The 13,380-nt window shown below is 44.0% G+C and overlaps 2 protein-coding genes across 5 annotated transcripts in view; both read left to right on the top strand.

Annotated features, from left to right (window-relative positions):
- Positions 1-7,708, top strand: part of cadm3 (cell adhesion molecule 3) — an 89,775-nt gene extending 82,067 nt beyond the window's left edge. For all 3 annotated transcript variants that reach the window (XM_071490741.1, XM_071490740.1, XM_071490739.1), the window contains 2 exons: positions 574-699; positions 3,338-7,708. In XM_071490741.1, coding sequence (XP_071346842.1) covers positions 574-699; positions 3,338-3,456 — 245 coding nt within the window. In that variant the 3' untranslated portion in view covers positions 3,457-7,708. The remainder of the gene's footprint in view (positions 1-573; positions 700-3,337) is intronic.
- Positions 7,709-10,070: 2,362 nt separating this feature from the next.
- kirrel1b (kirre like nephrin family adhesion molecule 1b) overlaps positions 10,071-13,380 on the top strand; it is a 68,730-nt gene continuing 65,420 nt past the window's right edge. The window contains exon 1 of one of the 2 annotated variants that reach the window (XM_071491434.1): positions 10,071-10,429. In XM_071491434.1, the coding sequence (XP_071347535.1) occupies positions 10,384-10,429 (46 nt within the window). In that variant the 5' untranslated portion in view covers positions 10,071-10,383. The remainder of the gene's footprint in view (positions 10,430-13,380) is intronic. The other variant, XM_071491433.1, reaches the window with a different exon arrangement.

Genomic DNA, 13,380 nt, shown 5'->3' with positions numbered 1-13,380 from the left:
CACCCGACATCAACAGTGTGTCCCCATGAGGTTCTTACAAGTGATTGGGGCTTGGTTGGTAAAGTGCACAATCCTGCTGCATGTTAGTCACGAACCATTTTTAAAGGAGGGTGACGCAGTGGCCTCTTTTCTTTCGCCTGACTTTTTTCATATCCTCGTCTTTGTCTTCTGAAGGTTTGCCTCTGTGCCTGGGTATTATATATTGACAAGTCTTCTCTGCTCCCCTGTTCTTTTCTTTTCTTTCATCCTTCTCTCTGTCACTCTCCCCATTATTCTCTCTCTCTTTTTCTCTGTTTCTGCTGCCTTTCATCATCTGTCTCCCGTTTCCACCAATATTCCTCTGCCACCCCCTCCACCCTCTCTGCTTTCAATCTCTGTCTCTTTTTTCCCTCTCCCCTTATTTCTTACTGTCTCATTTTCTCTTGCTGTTTTGTCTCTTTCTCTCATCTATTCTTTCGTCCACATCCTTCTCTCTCACTATGTCTCCCCTTCTTTTCTACATGACTTCCTTTTCACCTTCTCCTATCTCCTCTCCTCTCCTCACCTCCTTCTGTTCACCCACGTCCTCTCAAGACCCCACAGCCATGCTGACCTCTTCGGGGGTGGACCATGCTGTGATCGGAGGGGTGGTGGCTGTAATCGTCTTCATCCTGCTCTGCCTCCTCATCGTCCTCGGCAGATACCTCATCAGACACAAAGGTCACCTGCTCACAGACACACCCACACACAGACAGTTGAACACACTCACCCCAACACACTCATGCATGCATGCATGAGCATACACAGAGATACACTTGCATAAATATGGATACATGCGTACCGAGACGGGATCTCACACATACAAACATGCATATGCATACAAATGCAGGGATACACAAAAATGCAAATGCACTCATATCTAAACATAAATTCTAAGCATAAGCCTCAATTATTTTACTCTTAAAGCAGAATAAGAAAATGAATGAATGTCAATAGGTGAATGTTTATTCATTGCCTTTATTACATTTTGGTTCACAAAACTCCCTGTGAGATTAGATTTCATGACACCGGTGAAGTTTCAGTCGCACATTTTCACTTGCATGGCCGAATGTGGGATTTAAATTGATTCGGTAGAAACTTGATTGCTAACTTACTCAGATCAGCTCCTGCACCCTGCTCTGACTCCCTCTATTCAGTGATATTCACTTCCCAGAATTTCACTTTTGGAATATAAACAAACAAGAACAAAGCAAATTCAAATGGTTCAGCTCCACCAGGGGACATGTGAAATTTAAATGGTAATATAGACATGTTCTGGCACCCAGGTGGGGCAGTCGATGCATACATGCCCACCACCACCACAGTGAGCCTGATTCAATCCTCAACTCCGGCGCCTCCAGCTGGCCCAGAATATTGAAGTTACCTAGTGCCCAGTCTTCACAGGTGCCACAGTCTCTGAGGGATCATATCTATGTCGCTCCACTAGCGACTCCCTCTGGTTGGATTAGGCACCTGTGCAGAGGTGGGAGTGGGATCTGGGGGGATGAGTAGTGTGAAGCGCCTCACTGTCTGGTGAATGCATGTGTATAAGTCTGTGGGGAAATACAGGAGTGAGCAGTACAGACAGACTTGGTCGTGCTTTGTCATTATATGAGAGTAAATAGAGTTAGTTCTCACTTACAAACCCCAAAAGCAGATTAAAACAACTGATATGTACGCTTATGTACTGTGTATTGACCTGAGAGTGATACATCCTCAAAGTTCAAGTCATGTTTAAAGTAGGTTGACAAAATAATCTCAACTTTTCTAATGCTATCAACGACATCTCACAGTTTTCATCAGCAAACGGATGGTCAGACAAGTCCTAACCAGTGGTTGTATTCAGGGGAAAGATTTTAAACCCATTCATATACATTCACTGTTCAAAGGCATCGACTCGCAACTGATGGCTGTGACCCCTCCCCAGTCGATGCAGTGACTGATTTTGCTCTGGTGTTCACAGACAGCTGCTGTTATCCAGGGTTCTTCCTGTTACACCAGTGCACTGTTGTTGCATGGGCCTGTATACAACCACCATTTATCATGTGAGCCAAGCTCCATACGCAGTCACTTAATGACAAATGAGTTAAGTCCACAACGTGATTAAATTCTATTGGCCAATAAAAACAGTTACCAACATAGTATATTTTTAGGAAAGTCGACAAAACATAACAGCGAGTGAACTGTGTTTCCATTCACTGATGTTTTGGAAATGAAGCTGGGTTTTCTCCATATGCGATATCGTTCCAATTAAACATGATGTCGGCTTTCAAGCACTCTGCCTCTCCGGTGGAACTGGCTCCCTGGGGCATGGTACAGCAGGCGTCACAACTTCAAGGTGAAAACAGTGTTTGCATCTCACTTGTGCAAAATATTGCTTTTTTTGGGGCTTTTTTGTACCTTTATTCATTAGGACAGTAGAGAGTGACAGGAAAGGGGCAGAGAGACGGGAATGACATGCAGGAAAGAGTCGAGCTGGTCGGGAGTTGGACCAGCGACTCACCTGCCATGAGCATCTACGCTCGTGGTACGGTCCTAACCTATCAAACTATCATCACTTAGTCGAATTGTCTGAAAAACCACCTCAAGCGAGCGATTAAATGTTTTTGCGAGATTTGACAGTTTTTTTTCTAAATGCATGTTTACGTTAGTCGTTTTTTTAAGTTTGCAATTTCAATTGCACATTAAGCAGCTGAATGGAAATGCACCTATGCAGAGTTTTGGAATGGACTTTAATTCAAGATTATTTTGTCAAACTGCTTTTTCCTTTGATGCTAACTTTTAAAGTAAGATAATAACTGTACCGTTACAATCTCCCTCAAAGAAAACCAGTGACAACAAGTCATAGAGATGTGAAGTAGCTCTTAAAACTTTAGAAGAGGATTTTGATAAGAGAACGTGTTGTGTTAACCCAAACATGGATCGTGGTCCGACATCAGTGACAAAGGCTTAATAGAGACCAGTGACGTATTAATGTGGACGTCAAACACAGGTAAAATTTGAGGAGTAGAATCTTTTTAGATATCTAGGTTACATAGTGTATAACCTGTTTCCCTGCCTGCTCCTAGCCTGAAGAAAACTTCACCACATAATAATTCAAACACATAAAAAGCAACAAGTTACTGAAAACTGAGTTTAGGCATCATATTGAAACATCTCTCCACTCGACTGTTATAACAGCCTCCGTCCTGCTGGCCTTCTGTCATTTTACAGTTCCAGTGTTTGACTTTTACTGCCTCAGCAATCTTATTCCTCCTCAGCCTTTCTATCTCTCTCTCTTACTCCTCTCAGTCTCGTTTTCCTCTCTTTCCCTCCACAGGAACGTATCTGACCCACGAAGCCAAGGGCTCGGACGATGCCCCCGACGCCGACACAGCCATCATCAACGCAGAGGGAGGCCACTCCGGAGCAGAGGACAAGAAGGAGTACTTCATCTAGATAGAGGATGGAGGAGGAGGAGGAAGAGGAGGAAAAGTTTGAGGACGTGGAGGAGAGGAGAGGGGAGGAGTGAAGGAATAAAAACTCCATCTTGTTTTCACAACGCTTCAGTTCTTCACTCGGCTGGAGGGATGATGGAAGGGGAAGGGAGGGAAAGAACTGTGGACGGGATAAAGTGGTTCAACTGGTACTACCCTCTTTGCATTGATACAGGGAAGAGAGATTTTGCACTGACGTACGAACGAACTGTAGTTACTCAAACACACACACAAACACACACCCACACACAAACAAACACACACACACAAACATACATACACGAGTCAGTTTTGAGGAAAAAAAAAAAACTCTTCTCACTCAGACTCGAATGCTCGTTGACGCTCAGATTAACAAACACGAGCCTCCTACTAACACGTCTGAATTATGACACATTAACACATTTTTACACAAAGCATCGTATCCTATTTCTAACTGTCAACGCCTCGAAAAAGCAAAATTGTAACTCACATTCCGGCATCCCGAGCTGATATTTCACTCCTCGCCACCATGCCAACCTGTCTCCTCAATATTTAAACCAAACCAGCTCTGTCTTTCACGTTTTTTTCGTCCTCATTCTCTCCATATGACAAGGCGGTATCCCTCTGTAAACATCCTAGTGGCAGAGAAATCCATCTAAATTACTACTGAAGGACATAATCCCCCCGCCCCCCTCTCTCTCTGTTTAACCTTTTTATGCCATCAAACCTCTTTCTGTACCCTCACGCATTCCCGGTACGAGCCGACAATTTTCCCTCAGCGCAGCACCACCCAACATGTAACACTCATGCAAAAATAGCATTCCCACCTTGCGCTACAAAGCCGAGGGGCTCCAGTATACATATATAAATATATATATATATATAGAATTATATAGCATTCTTTTTACTTGACAGGAAATGTTTGGTGTGCTGTAAATACACTCTCTCAGTACTCTTTCTACCTTCTGTCTCCTTCTATCTATCTGCTCTCTCTCTCTACATCTCCCTCTCTCCTGTATCTCATACATCTGTTACTGCATTACAGTAACTTATATACTCTAAAAAAAAAAAAAACGCCTGCCTGTTTTTATTACATGCGTGGAAATGCAGAGTCGAAAATATCAGTATCTGGGGAAAAAAATAATAAAAATAACGATGATGACATTGCGATGAAAACTAACCTTAACTGCAAATATTTGTATGAGGAACGTTTTCCTTCTTGTTTTTTTCTTTGTTGTTTTATTCCTATTCAGTTTTTGGGACTTATGAGGGATTTTCTCTCGTCAGTGTCTCAGTGTGTTACCGTCAGTGTTAACAGTTTACAGTGTCTGTCAGTTTGTCAGTCCAGGAGTCCATAAAATGATTTCATTTCCAACTTGTGGTTTGAATCGGTGGTTTAGGGTTTTGATGCTGTTTATGTCCCACATCCAACGCTGCCCTGCTTAGCTGGCCCCCGACTTCCGAACACTAAACTGTAGCAAAACCTCGGTCGAACACAGTTTCGAAAGGTGTCAACACGTTTGGTGGAGCTTTCCTGGAGTATCGCTGTGTACTCATGGACCGCCGCAGTCTTCCCTCCACTCGGCCTCCTGAACGTACCTCCCCCTCCACCTTTTTTCTCCCTGCAGCAGACTGCTTGCCTTGGCGCGGCCACCTGGCGCTAAATTCATTGAGTAGTGACATCATGACTTCCACTAAGAAGCTGGCACGGTCGCTGCTTCAGGGAGGTGAAAATGCTTGCTTGCTTTCCACTACGGGGCCAAACAGGACTGCCTACATGCATTATGACAAACTTCCTGGCAAAAAAAAACCTTTTTGTTATTTCTCCTTCTTTCTTTTTTCTGTGTGTGTTACTGCGAGCAGGAATCATTCACCACCTTAGCAGAAGGTTCCCATAAATGAACAGTGTTTTATTAAGGTTGGGAGTTCGCCTTGGCAGTGGTAAGCTCCACTTGGCCCAGTCGTGGAAATTGATTGCAATCTAACTAAGAGGCTCTGGGCCCCAGACTGTTCACATGCCAAGGTTTTCCTTGGTGGGCAAGGTGCCGAGCTGGAGTCTGGGCTGCGCTAACACTGAAGAAAGTCATTTAGAAACTTAAATGTCCTCTTCTCTTTTATTCCCTCCGCTCCGCTCGTCCATTTCTTTTCATTCTTTAATTAATCATCCCGTCTACGTCCTGATCCACCTTCACCCGGTCTCTCTTCTCCCTTATCACTCCTTCCCCCTCGTCTCTCCCCTCCATCTCTGGTCGATGTCTGATTCTCCTTGCTGGTCTCTCTCTCTCATTCAGGAGTTCATGTAGACGTACAGTAGAAGTAGCGTCTAGGTTTCGTCGGCGTTTGCTGATGGCTCTCCACCGCACTTGTTGTGAGTGTTATGGAGAGGGAATCCATTTGCTGTTGTCAGTCTACCAGTAGACAGTTATGTCTGTGATAGTTTTTGTACACCTTTTTTGGGAACGTTCAGGGATTGTGCTTTTCGTACCTTTCCCCGCATTATCGTTAACTGCTACCTAGCTGGCTGCTTTTGAAGCAAGTAGCCCAGCTAGTGTGTCTATAAGCTAGCTATACCACAAAGAATAATGTGACCTGAAGCACGGTCAGCTGTTGTGTTTTTTTGGGGGGGTTTTTTCTTCTTAGAGCTCTCAGTTGAAATTTGGGGTGGCGAAGTTGACACTGTAGTAAACTTGGCTTAAACAGTGTTTGAATTCCATTGGACACGGTTCGGATGTGCTCCAAACAACTTTAGGCAAAGATGGATATTTCGTAAAATTCGTAGCACTGTTTATCGCATGTTTTCTCTGCGACACTCTTCAGCTTTTCACAGTAATCATGTCTGCAGACCAGAGGATGGGCTTTGTCTCACGGAGCTCGTTGTCCACTTTGAAGAGATACCTTTGATTTGTATTTAACCCCAGTCTAATTCTGCTCTATGAATGGAGAAGGGAATACCTGCCTCATACTCAAAAAGTGTAGTGTCTTTTAAAAACTAATGGACCTGTATTTGCCTGTAATTTATCGTCCTGTCCTTTGTCTTAGTTAATGTGCTAGCATGTAGCTTGCATGAGAAATGGTTGGAATATGTAGATAGTGTTGGAGATGAGAAGTGACAACAAGCGTTTCTCTAGAGACAAGAGCGGCAGTCTGCCCGACTGACCTCCCTGCTGTTCTCTGATCTGCAAACATAGGCCGTGTCCCAGTTAAACCCATCTGTACCTCCTCAACACTGCAGTGCTGGGGAGAACACCGAGGCAACGAATCTGCTCTCCCCACCACTGCTACATTAAAACTACATAGAGGTACAGTGGCGTTGAGGTGGGCTGTGCACTCAGTCTAATTCATATTTCATTGCGTCGGTGCAGTAATGAAACGCTGTCACCAGATGCCAGCAAACAGCAGCTTTTCTTGTCCCTCTTCAGTCAGACCGAGCTGTCCTGCCCCAGCACTCTCACCAACTCCTCTTCAGGCAGTCGCACACTTCCTGCCACTCATCTCTTTTCTTTTTATAGTATAAACAAATTGATTTTTAAATTATGTTTTGTAAAAGGTGTGCATAATCTTAAATTTATTGCTTTCAATTTAATTGATAATCATTTTCTTTTTTTTTTTTCGTTAGTTTTTTTCCAAAACTTGAAGGTTAGAAATTTAGTTTTTGCGCATTTTATTGTTTCAACAACCATTTTTATATAATTTCATGTATATAGTGTTGCCTTGACTGGATTCTCTTACAAGCGCACCCATACACACTTTGCACACACACTTTGGGTACATGCACATGCACACACACATATTTGAATATGCACGGCAGGCATGAACGTCTGTGACTATGGTGTATTTGTACATATGTGTGTGTATGTGTGTTTGTGTATGAGTGTGAGGTGTGTATTAACTGACCCAAACAGGCTCCGGAGACACTCTTATGTGTGTGTTGCATTCACAAAAAATGTTCTTATTATTTCGATGACTAAAACGATGTCTTTCTTTTTAGTATTATTATTTTGGATGACAAGTCTTCCTTTTGAATAAATGTCCATATCACATGAGAATAGTGCTGTCATGTACATTGATTTGTACTATCCCTGATGATGTCATCAAGGCGAAAGCCGACCGCATGCTGTGGTGGGTTCGCCTCTGTTGGCTGTTATGTTCATAAAGTATTTGTTTTGTTTGGGTTTTTTTGTTAAAATACCAGTTCAGTTGTTGACTTCAATAAACATGCATTTGGGTTAATTTCACCTGTATTGTTGTTGCTTCTTTTGCTCAGAAAAAAATCTACTCCAAAATACTAAAATGCTCAACCAGAGGTAAATCTGTTTTCTGCCTCGGTTGGTCATTTTCTTGTTGCAGTGCATTGTGGGTTATTAACAGCTGAAAAGCTGTAAAAACAAAGCCAAGCTCTCATTAAATACAAAAATCAGTATCTCCAAACTCCTAGTATTTACGATTCTAATCTGTTATTGGTAATTTAGTATGATACAAAACAAGATTAGAGTAGTTCACTTCATGAGGGTAAATACCTTGCATTGTTCTATATATAGTAACTGTGTAAAATAAAAATAAAAATTTATTCAATAAATAGCAGACATGAGAAAACAGATTACAACTCAAATAATCACTGAATGTAATACAGTGTAAATCATCAACAGGTTATGAAGAAGCCAGTGTCCATCATCGTTTTCTACTGTGCAGTTGCACAACATGTCCACCAGAGGGCAGTGCAATGCAGTAATTCAAAGGTCCTTACTTGGAGCAAAAAGTCAGTTGGTTATAAGATTAGGAAAAAAACTGATGGACTTTATTTTCTGAATTCCAACAAATTTAATTTCACGTTGGCAGCAGTCTTTATCACATTATGGCTAAAATAGACACTGTAACTTCTTTGTTTCTCTGAGAGGCACATGTATAGTTAAAGTACAGCATAAAGGCCTCATACTCTCTAGATCTTTCTTTTTTCTTTCTTTTTTCTTTCTTTCTTTCTTTCTTTCTTTCTGTCTGTCTTTCTTTCTTTCTTTGAAGTTTATTCTTATCTTTTCCCCTCCTCTGCCCCCTCGCTCTGCGCTGTGGCTTGGGGAATATTGTTACCACGTGTTGATACTGGGATGGATGTTAATCATCAGCCTTACATTGTACACGTGCTACCAGTTAATCACACAGTAAGCAGTCACACTGCTCACACAGATGGATTTGTGTGACTCTGTCCAGCTGTTTTTGTGCTGAACTTGTTTTTAAATATTCACTTTTTACAAAACGTTAGCTTGACCGGACTTAAACTGACAGTTGTTACCAAACCAATGTGATCTAATTAAAACGAAACAAAACCATTAATGTAGGTGTGAGTCGACTTCATTTAAGCAGTTAATTGCACAAGTTTAATTAAAATACTAATTTAAGCAAATGCATATTCTACAGCATAATGTCCTGCTATGTTTGCAGACAGTGAAGTCACGTAGCTGTTTGTGTCCTTCTGGCTTTTGCTCTTTAAAATGTTGGTCCCTGTACTGTGCAGGAACACAACAGTGGTAACAAACTGCAGCTCAAACACAATGAGTTTTACTGTTGTCAATCGCAGACAAAGATTTTATAGATTTTTTTTTTATTATGAGTAATTGTGAACTCATCGATCTAAATGTTAAACAAAACAGTGGCTCTGAAGATTCAAAAGGTAGAACTGAAACTCAGAAGAAGAGATCTGGGCCTGATGTGACTTTAATGTTGACTGACAGGTCACACAGGGAGTAAAAGGAGACAACAAAGTCCAAGTTCTTCCTGTTTTCTGACGCTTAAAGCCTCTGTTAGCTCTGTGTTTAATCTTAGGTATTTCTCCGTGACGTTAAATATTCACGACTTCACAAAACTTTAATTTTGATCGTCGCTTATTTGGACGTTAACAGTCAAAAACTCAGCTCATGTGCCTCATCAGGACCGTGTAGGTGTGGTTTATCGCTCTGACTGACAGTGGCTCACAACATAAAATCTGTTAAACCAAATCTGTCACCTTAAAGACCCTAAACGTTCTTACTTTGACAGAAAATGTGGTGTTCAAGTGGAACCCCAACTAACCGAGAAAATATATTTGTGTGGTCTTTAAAATACATGTTTACATCACTATTGTTTGTACACATGAGTGAGGGAAGCAGATAAGAAGTAGATAAGAAACACAAACAGCTGATTGTTGGTATGGTTCTTTTATTATAGATGGACATAAACCTGTAAGTTGGTCTAAAATTACTGATTGGTCCTTTAATGAATGTCATAACTGTACATCAATCATAACCTGCTGTGGAGTATTTCTATGTTTACACTGCACTCAGATATGAATTTAAAGCTTTTAATGGTGGAAGTTTTCCCGTTTCAATCGCAGCTCTGGTTGCAGCCGCTGCAGCGCCCTCCTCCTCTCCTGGAGTCCAAAACGGAGATTTGGAGCGGGGAGGCGTGGAGGAGGTGGAGGTGGTGGTGGAGGGGGAGGAGGGAGGGAGTGTGTGCCACTGATTGTATGAGAGTGAGAGAGAGAGAGAGAGAGAGAGAGAGAGAGAGAGAGAGAGAGAGAGAGAGGAGGAGAGAGGAATTCAGTCCTGGTTAAATGAGAATCCAGAGCGCAGAGAGGAAAAGGGACTCAGACTGAAAAACCGAGAGAGAGAGAGAGAGAGAGAGAAAGCAAAAAAGAAAAAAAAAAGTGGAGACAGATTTATTTTACGCACGGGAGAAAAACAGGGAAACGAGTTGAAGAAAAGAAAAGCAGGAGAGGAAGGAAGCGTCGGATTTTTATGAATTTTTATCTCTAAATTTGGCTCCTTTCACTCTCATGACTCACAGAGGATTCCAGTTGAAGTCAGCCGGTCGGGGGGAATTGATGGTGTCTTTTCGGGGGAGCAGAGCCGAGGGGAGGAATCTGAATGCGCTCGGCTGAACCATGCCAGCCCTGTGGATCATAACTTTGGCGATCACTTTGAACCAAGGTGAGAGATGTTGAAACACACTCGGGCTGTGCGGGCTGTGCGGGCTGTGCCGCCAGCAACACGGGAAAGTTCCTCTTTATTTCCTTTTTATTGTTTTCTCCTTTTTTGCCCTTTTTCTTCTCTCTGCTTTGTGCGGGCGTCAGTGCGCTTTGTGGGTCTGTCTGTCTGTGCTGGCCGTGCGTGTGCGTGTTACTGTGCGTCTGGCGACGGAGTGTGTGTGTGCGTGTGTGTGTGTGTGTGCGTGTGTGCGTGTGCGCGCTTGTAAATGTGTTATGGTGTTATAGATTTGTGCCTCCGTGGACATCATCATTACTGCCCACAGGCGCTGGAGAGAAAGGAGTCGTGGGGTGTTCAGGGTCTCTGCTCCGCTGGGGAAAACGAGGTTTCACGGTGCAGACCTCAACCGGTCCGGACGCGTTGCATTCATTCATTTTTCTTCAGTCACACGTTTACGTGGGAGATGTGGAGCATCTGCACACGGCGGTGCTTTGACGTGACCTTTGAAACGCGGGGACACATAGATTTGCTTCACACGCACAAACGCAGCGTGGGTCAACAGAGACTGTGGTGCGCGCACGCGCACGCGCGGGCTCATACGTGCACACGCGCGCTCTCACACGCACATACGCACATTGCGCATAACCTGCCAGACTGGGGATGATTGATGAGGCGAGGATCCAGCGCACAGTCTGGTCTCCGGGTTTTAACATGAGTCACACCGGATCAATTTCCAGCACACGCACAACACGCACGCACATGAGCATTCCTTCAATGTGTGTGTGTGTGTGTGTGTGTGTGTGTGAGTGTGTGTGTGTGTGTGTGTGTGTGTGTGTGTGTAGAGAGAGAGAGTGGAGAGTAAAGACCAGCGCAAGTGTCTCTTGAGAGGGAAAGTCAGTGTGTGTGTGTGTGTGTGTGTGTGTGTCACCTTCCTCTTAGTATGCAGGTAGAGTCTCACGTGCTCGTGCTCGTGCGCGCGGCCCCGCTACAAACGCGCAGGTGCCAAGAAAAATTCATATTTTACCGTAAAGACGGAGACATATTCACTGGACTGGAGGAGGAGCCCATTGCTAATATTAATGTCCCTGTTTATCGATCACCTTGATAGATTGTCCTCCCTCTCTCTCTCTCTCTCTCTCTACACACACACACACACACACACACACACACACACACACACACACACAGAGGATGAGTGTGCGTTTGTGTTTGTGTTAGAGGGCAATCACAGCTCCAAAGACAGAGGTGATTAATTGAGGTGGCCTGATGTGAACAGTTCAACTGTGTGTGTGTGTGTGTGTGTGTGTGTACCTGCCTCAGCACCTGGGTCTCCGGTGCCGCAGGCCGCCGGTGTGATGAACCACAGACGGTTATCTGCCTAGACAGACAGTCAGAGGAGCTCCCAGGCTGGAGCTGAGCGGAGCTGAGCTGAGCACCTGAGTGGAAGAAAACAGAACACAATATGATTATGGCTTTAAACAGCAGAGTGACGCACATGATGGAAGAACGACAAGTAAAAAGTCTGAGCATCTCACACTGAGGCATGGATGCATTCATCTTTCAGTAAGAACACAGTGATCTTAGTTTAGATTGGCTGACGTCATGGTAATTCTATGTCAATCAGATCTAAGGAGCTCAGATTAATTAGAGCCACTGGGAGTGATGGAGAGGGTAAAGTAGATTAGGGAAGTTTGATGATTCTGTCCACGGAGAATTAAACAGAACAAAACAAAGCAGGACTAAAGGAGCAAGAACAAGAGAACAGAACCAGAACAGAATAAAACAGAGGGGAAAAGAGAAGAAAGGGACCACTAAGAAACAGAACAGAAACCTGAACACAACCAAAATGATTAGAGACAGCACAAAAAACAGGCCACAGCAGAGAACAGAGCAGAGCAGCAGATCAGTGTCTCCAGCTGAGCCGGTGTAAGCCTGTAAATGTGATCAGAGTGAATCCGTCCCCTACATGCAGCAGCTGCAGCCTAATGTGTGTTTAGCCTGTTTGGACTCTTCCAGGTGTCTGCTGCCTGCCTCCCTCTGCCATCAGCTCTGACTGTTTCCCTCTCTCTCTCTGAGCAGCCTGATTTACTGTTCAGTCCACTGGTGTGTCTGGCTTCCTAACACAGGCCAGCTACATCTCTGTGTGGTTGACCGCGTGTCTGTGGGCCTCTGTAATTACCATTCAGCCCTGTATGTGTATATGTGTGTGTGTGTGTGTGGGTCAGATGTAGCGTGTTGCCGCTGTGATCCGACACTGTGCTGCCAGCGCCGCTCTGGCCACAAGCGAGGAAGCCCGTTTCTCGCAGTCGATTCTTGAACAGCACTTTTGCTTGAGCTGAACATTTTTGCAGCCTGATCATGCAAGCAAAGCAAGCAAAGCAATTCTTGCACTGCAAGCACCTGTCCTGTCTCTCTCCCTTTCACACACACACACACACACACACACACACTTTCTTTTTCTCCGTTTTCTCCCCCCTCCTCCCACTCTTTTCTCCCATCACAAGAATAGAGCAGAGGCGCAGATGAAAAGAGACAGGCCAAAAGACAGAGAGATGGAGGCAGGGAGAGACGAAGAAAGGAAGAGACAGCGGGGTTCAGTCCTAATCTGTTGACAAGAGGGGATGTTTGAGGATAAACACAGGCAGAGCAGGAGCGCTCAGGAAGCTGAGAGAGAAAGAGAAAGGGCCCTATTGGCTTGAGTCTCTGCTTCAACAGCAACCCAGCTGGACCATCACTGTTTGATGGCTTACAACTTGATGCGCAAGTTTGCACCCACAGTGGGCTCCGGCGGTTCTCTCAAGATGAGTCCAGAAATGCTAAAGGCAAAGGCAAACAGACTTTCTTTAGATTCCTGAAAACTTTTTGCCTCTCATCCCAAATACCTTCAAGAATCTAAAGCGAGTCCAGTCGCCGTTGACTCAGCACTCTTAAATACACTGTGACCTGGATGACCG

The sequence above is a fragment of the Trachinotus anak genome, unplaced genomic scaffold, assembly GCF_046630095.1.
Source record: "Trachinotus anak isolate AG129_WGS33_773 ecotype Australia unplaced genomic scaffold, CSIRO_AGI_Tana_v1 ptg000012l, whole genome shotgun sequence".
In the NCBI taxonomy this organism is placed as follows: Eukaryota; Metazoa; Chordata; class Actinopteri; order Carangiformes; family Carangidae; genus Trachinotus; species Trachinotus anak.
This window is presented reverse-complemented; position numbering and strand designations above follow the sequence as displayed.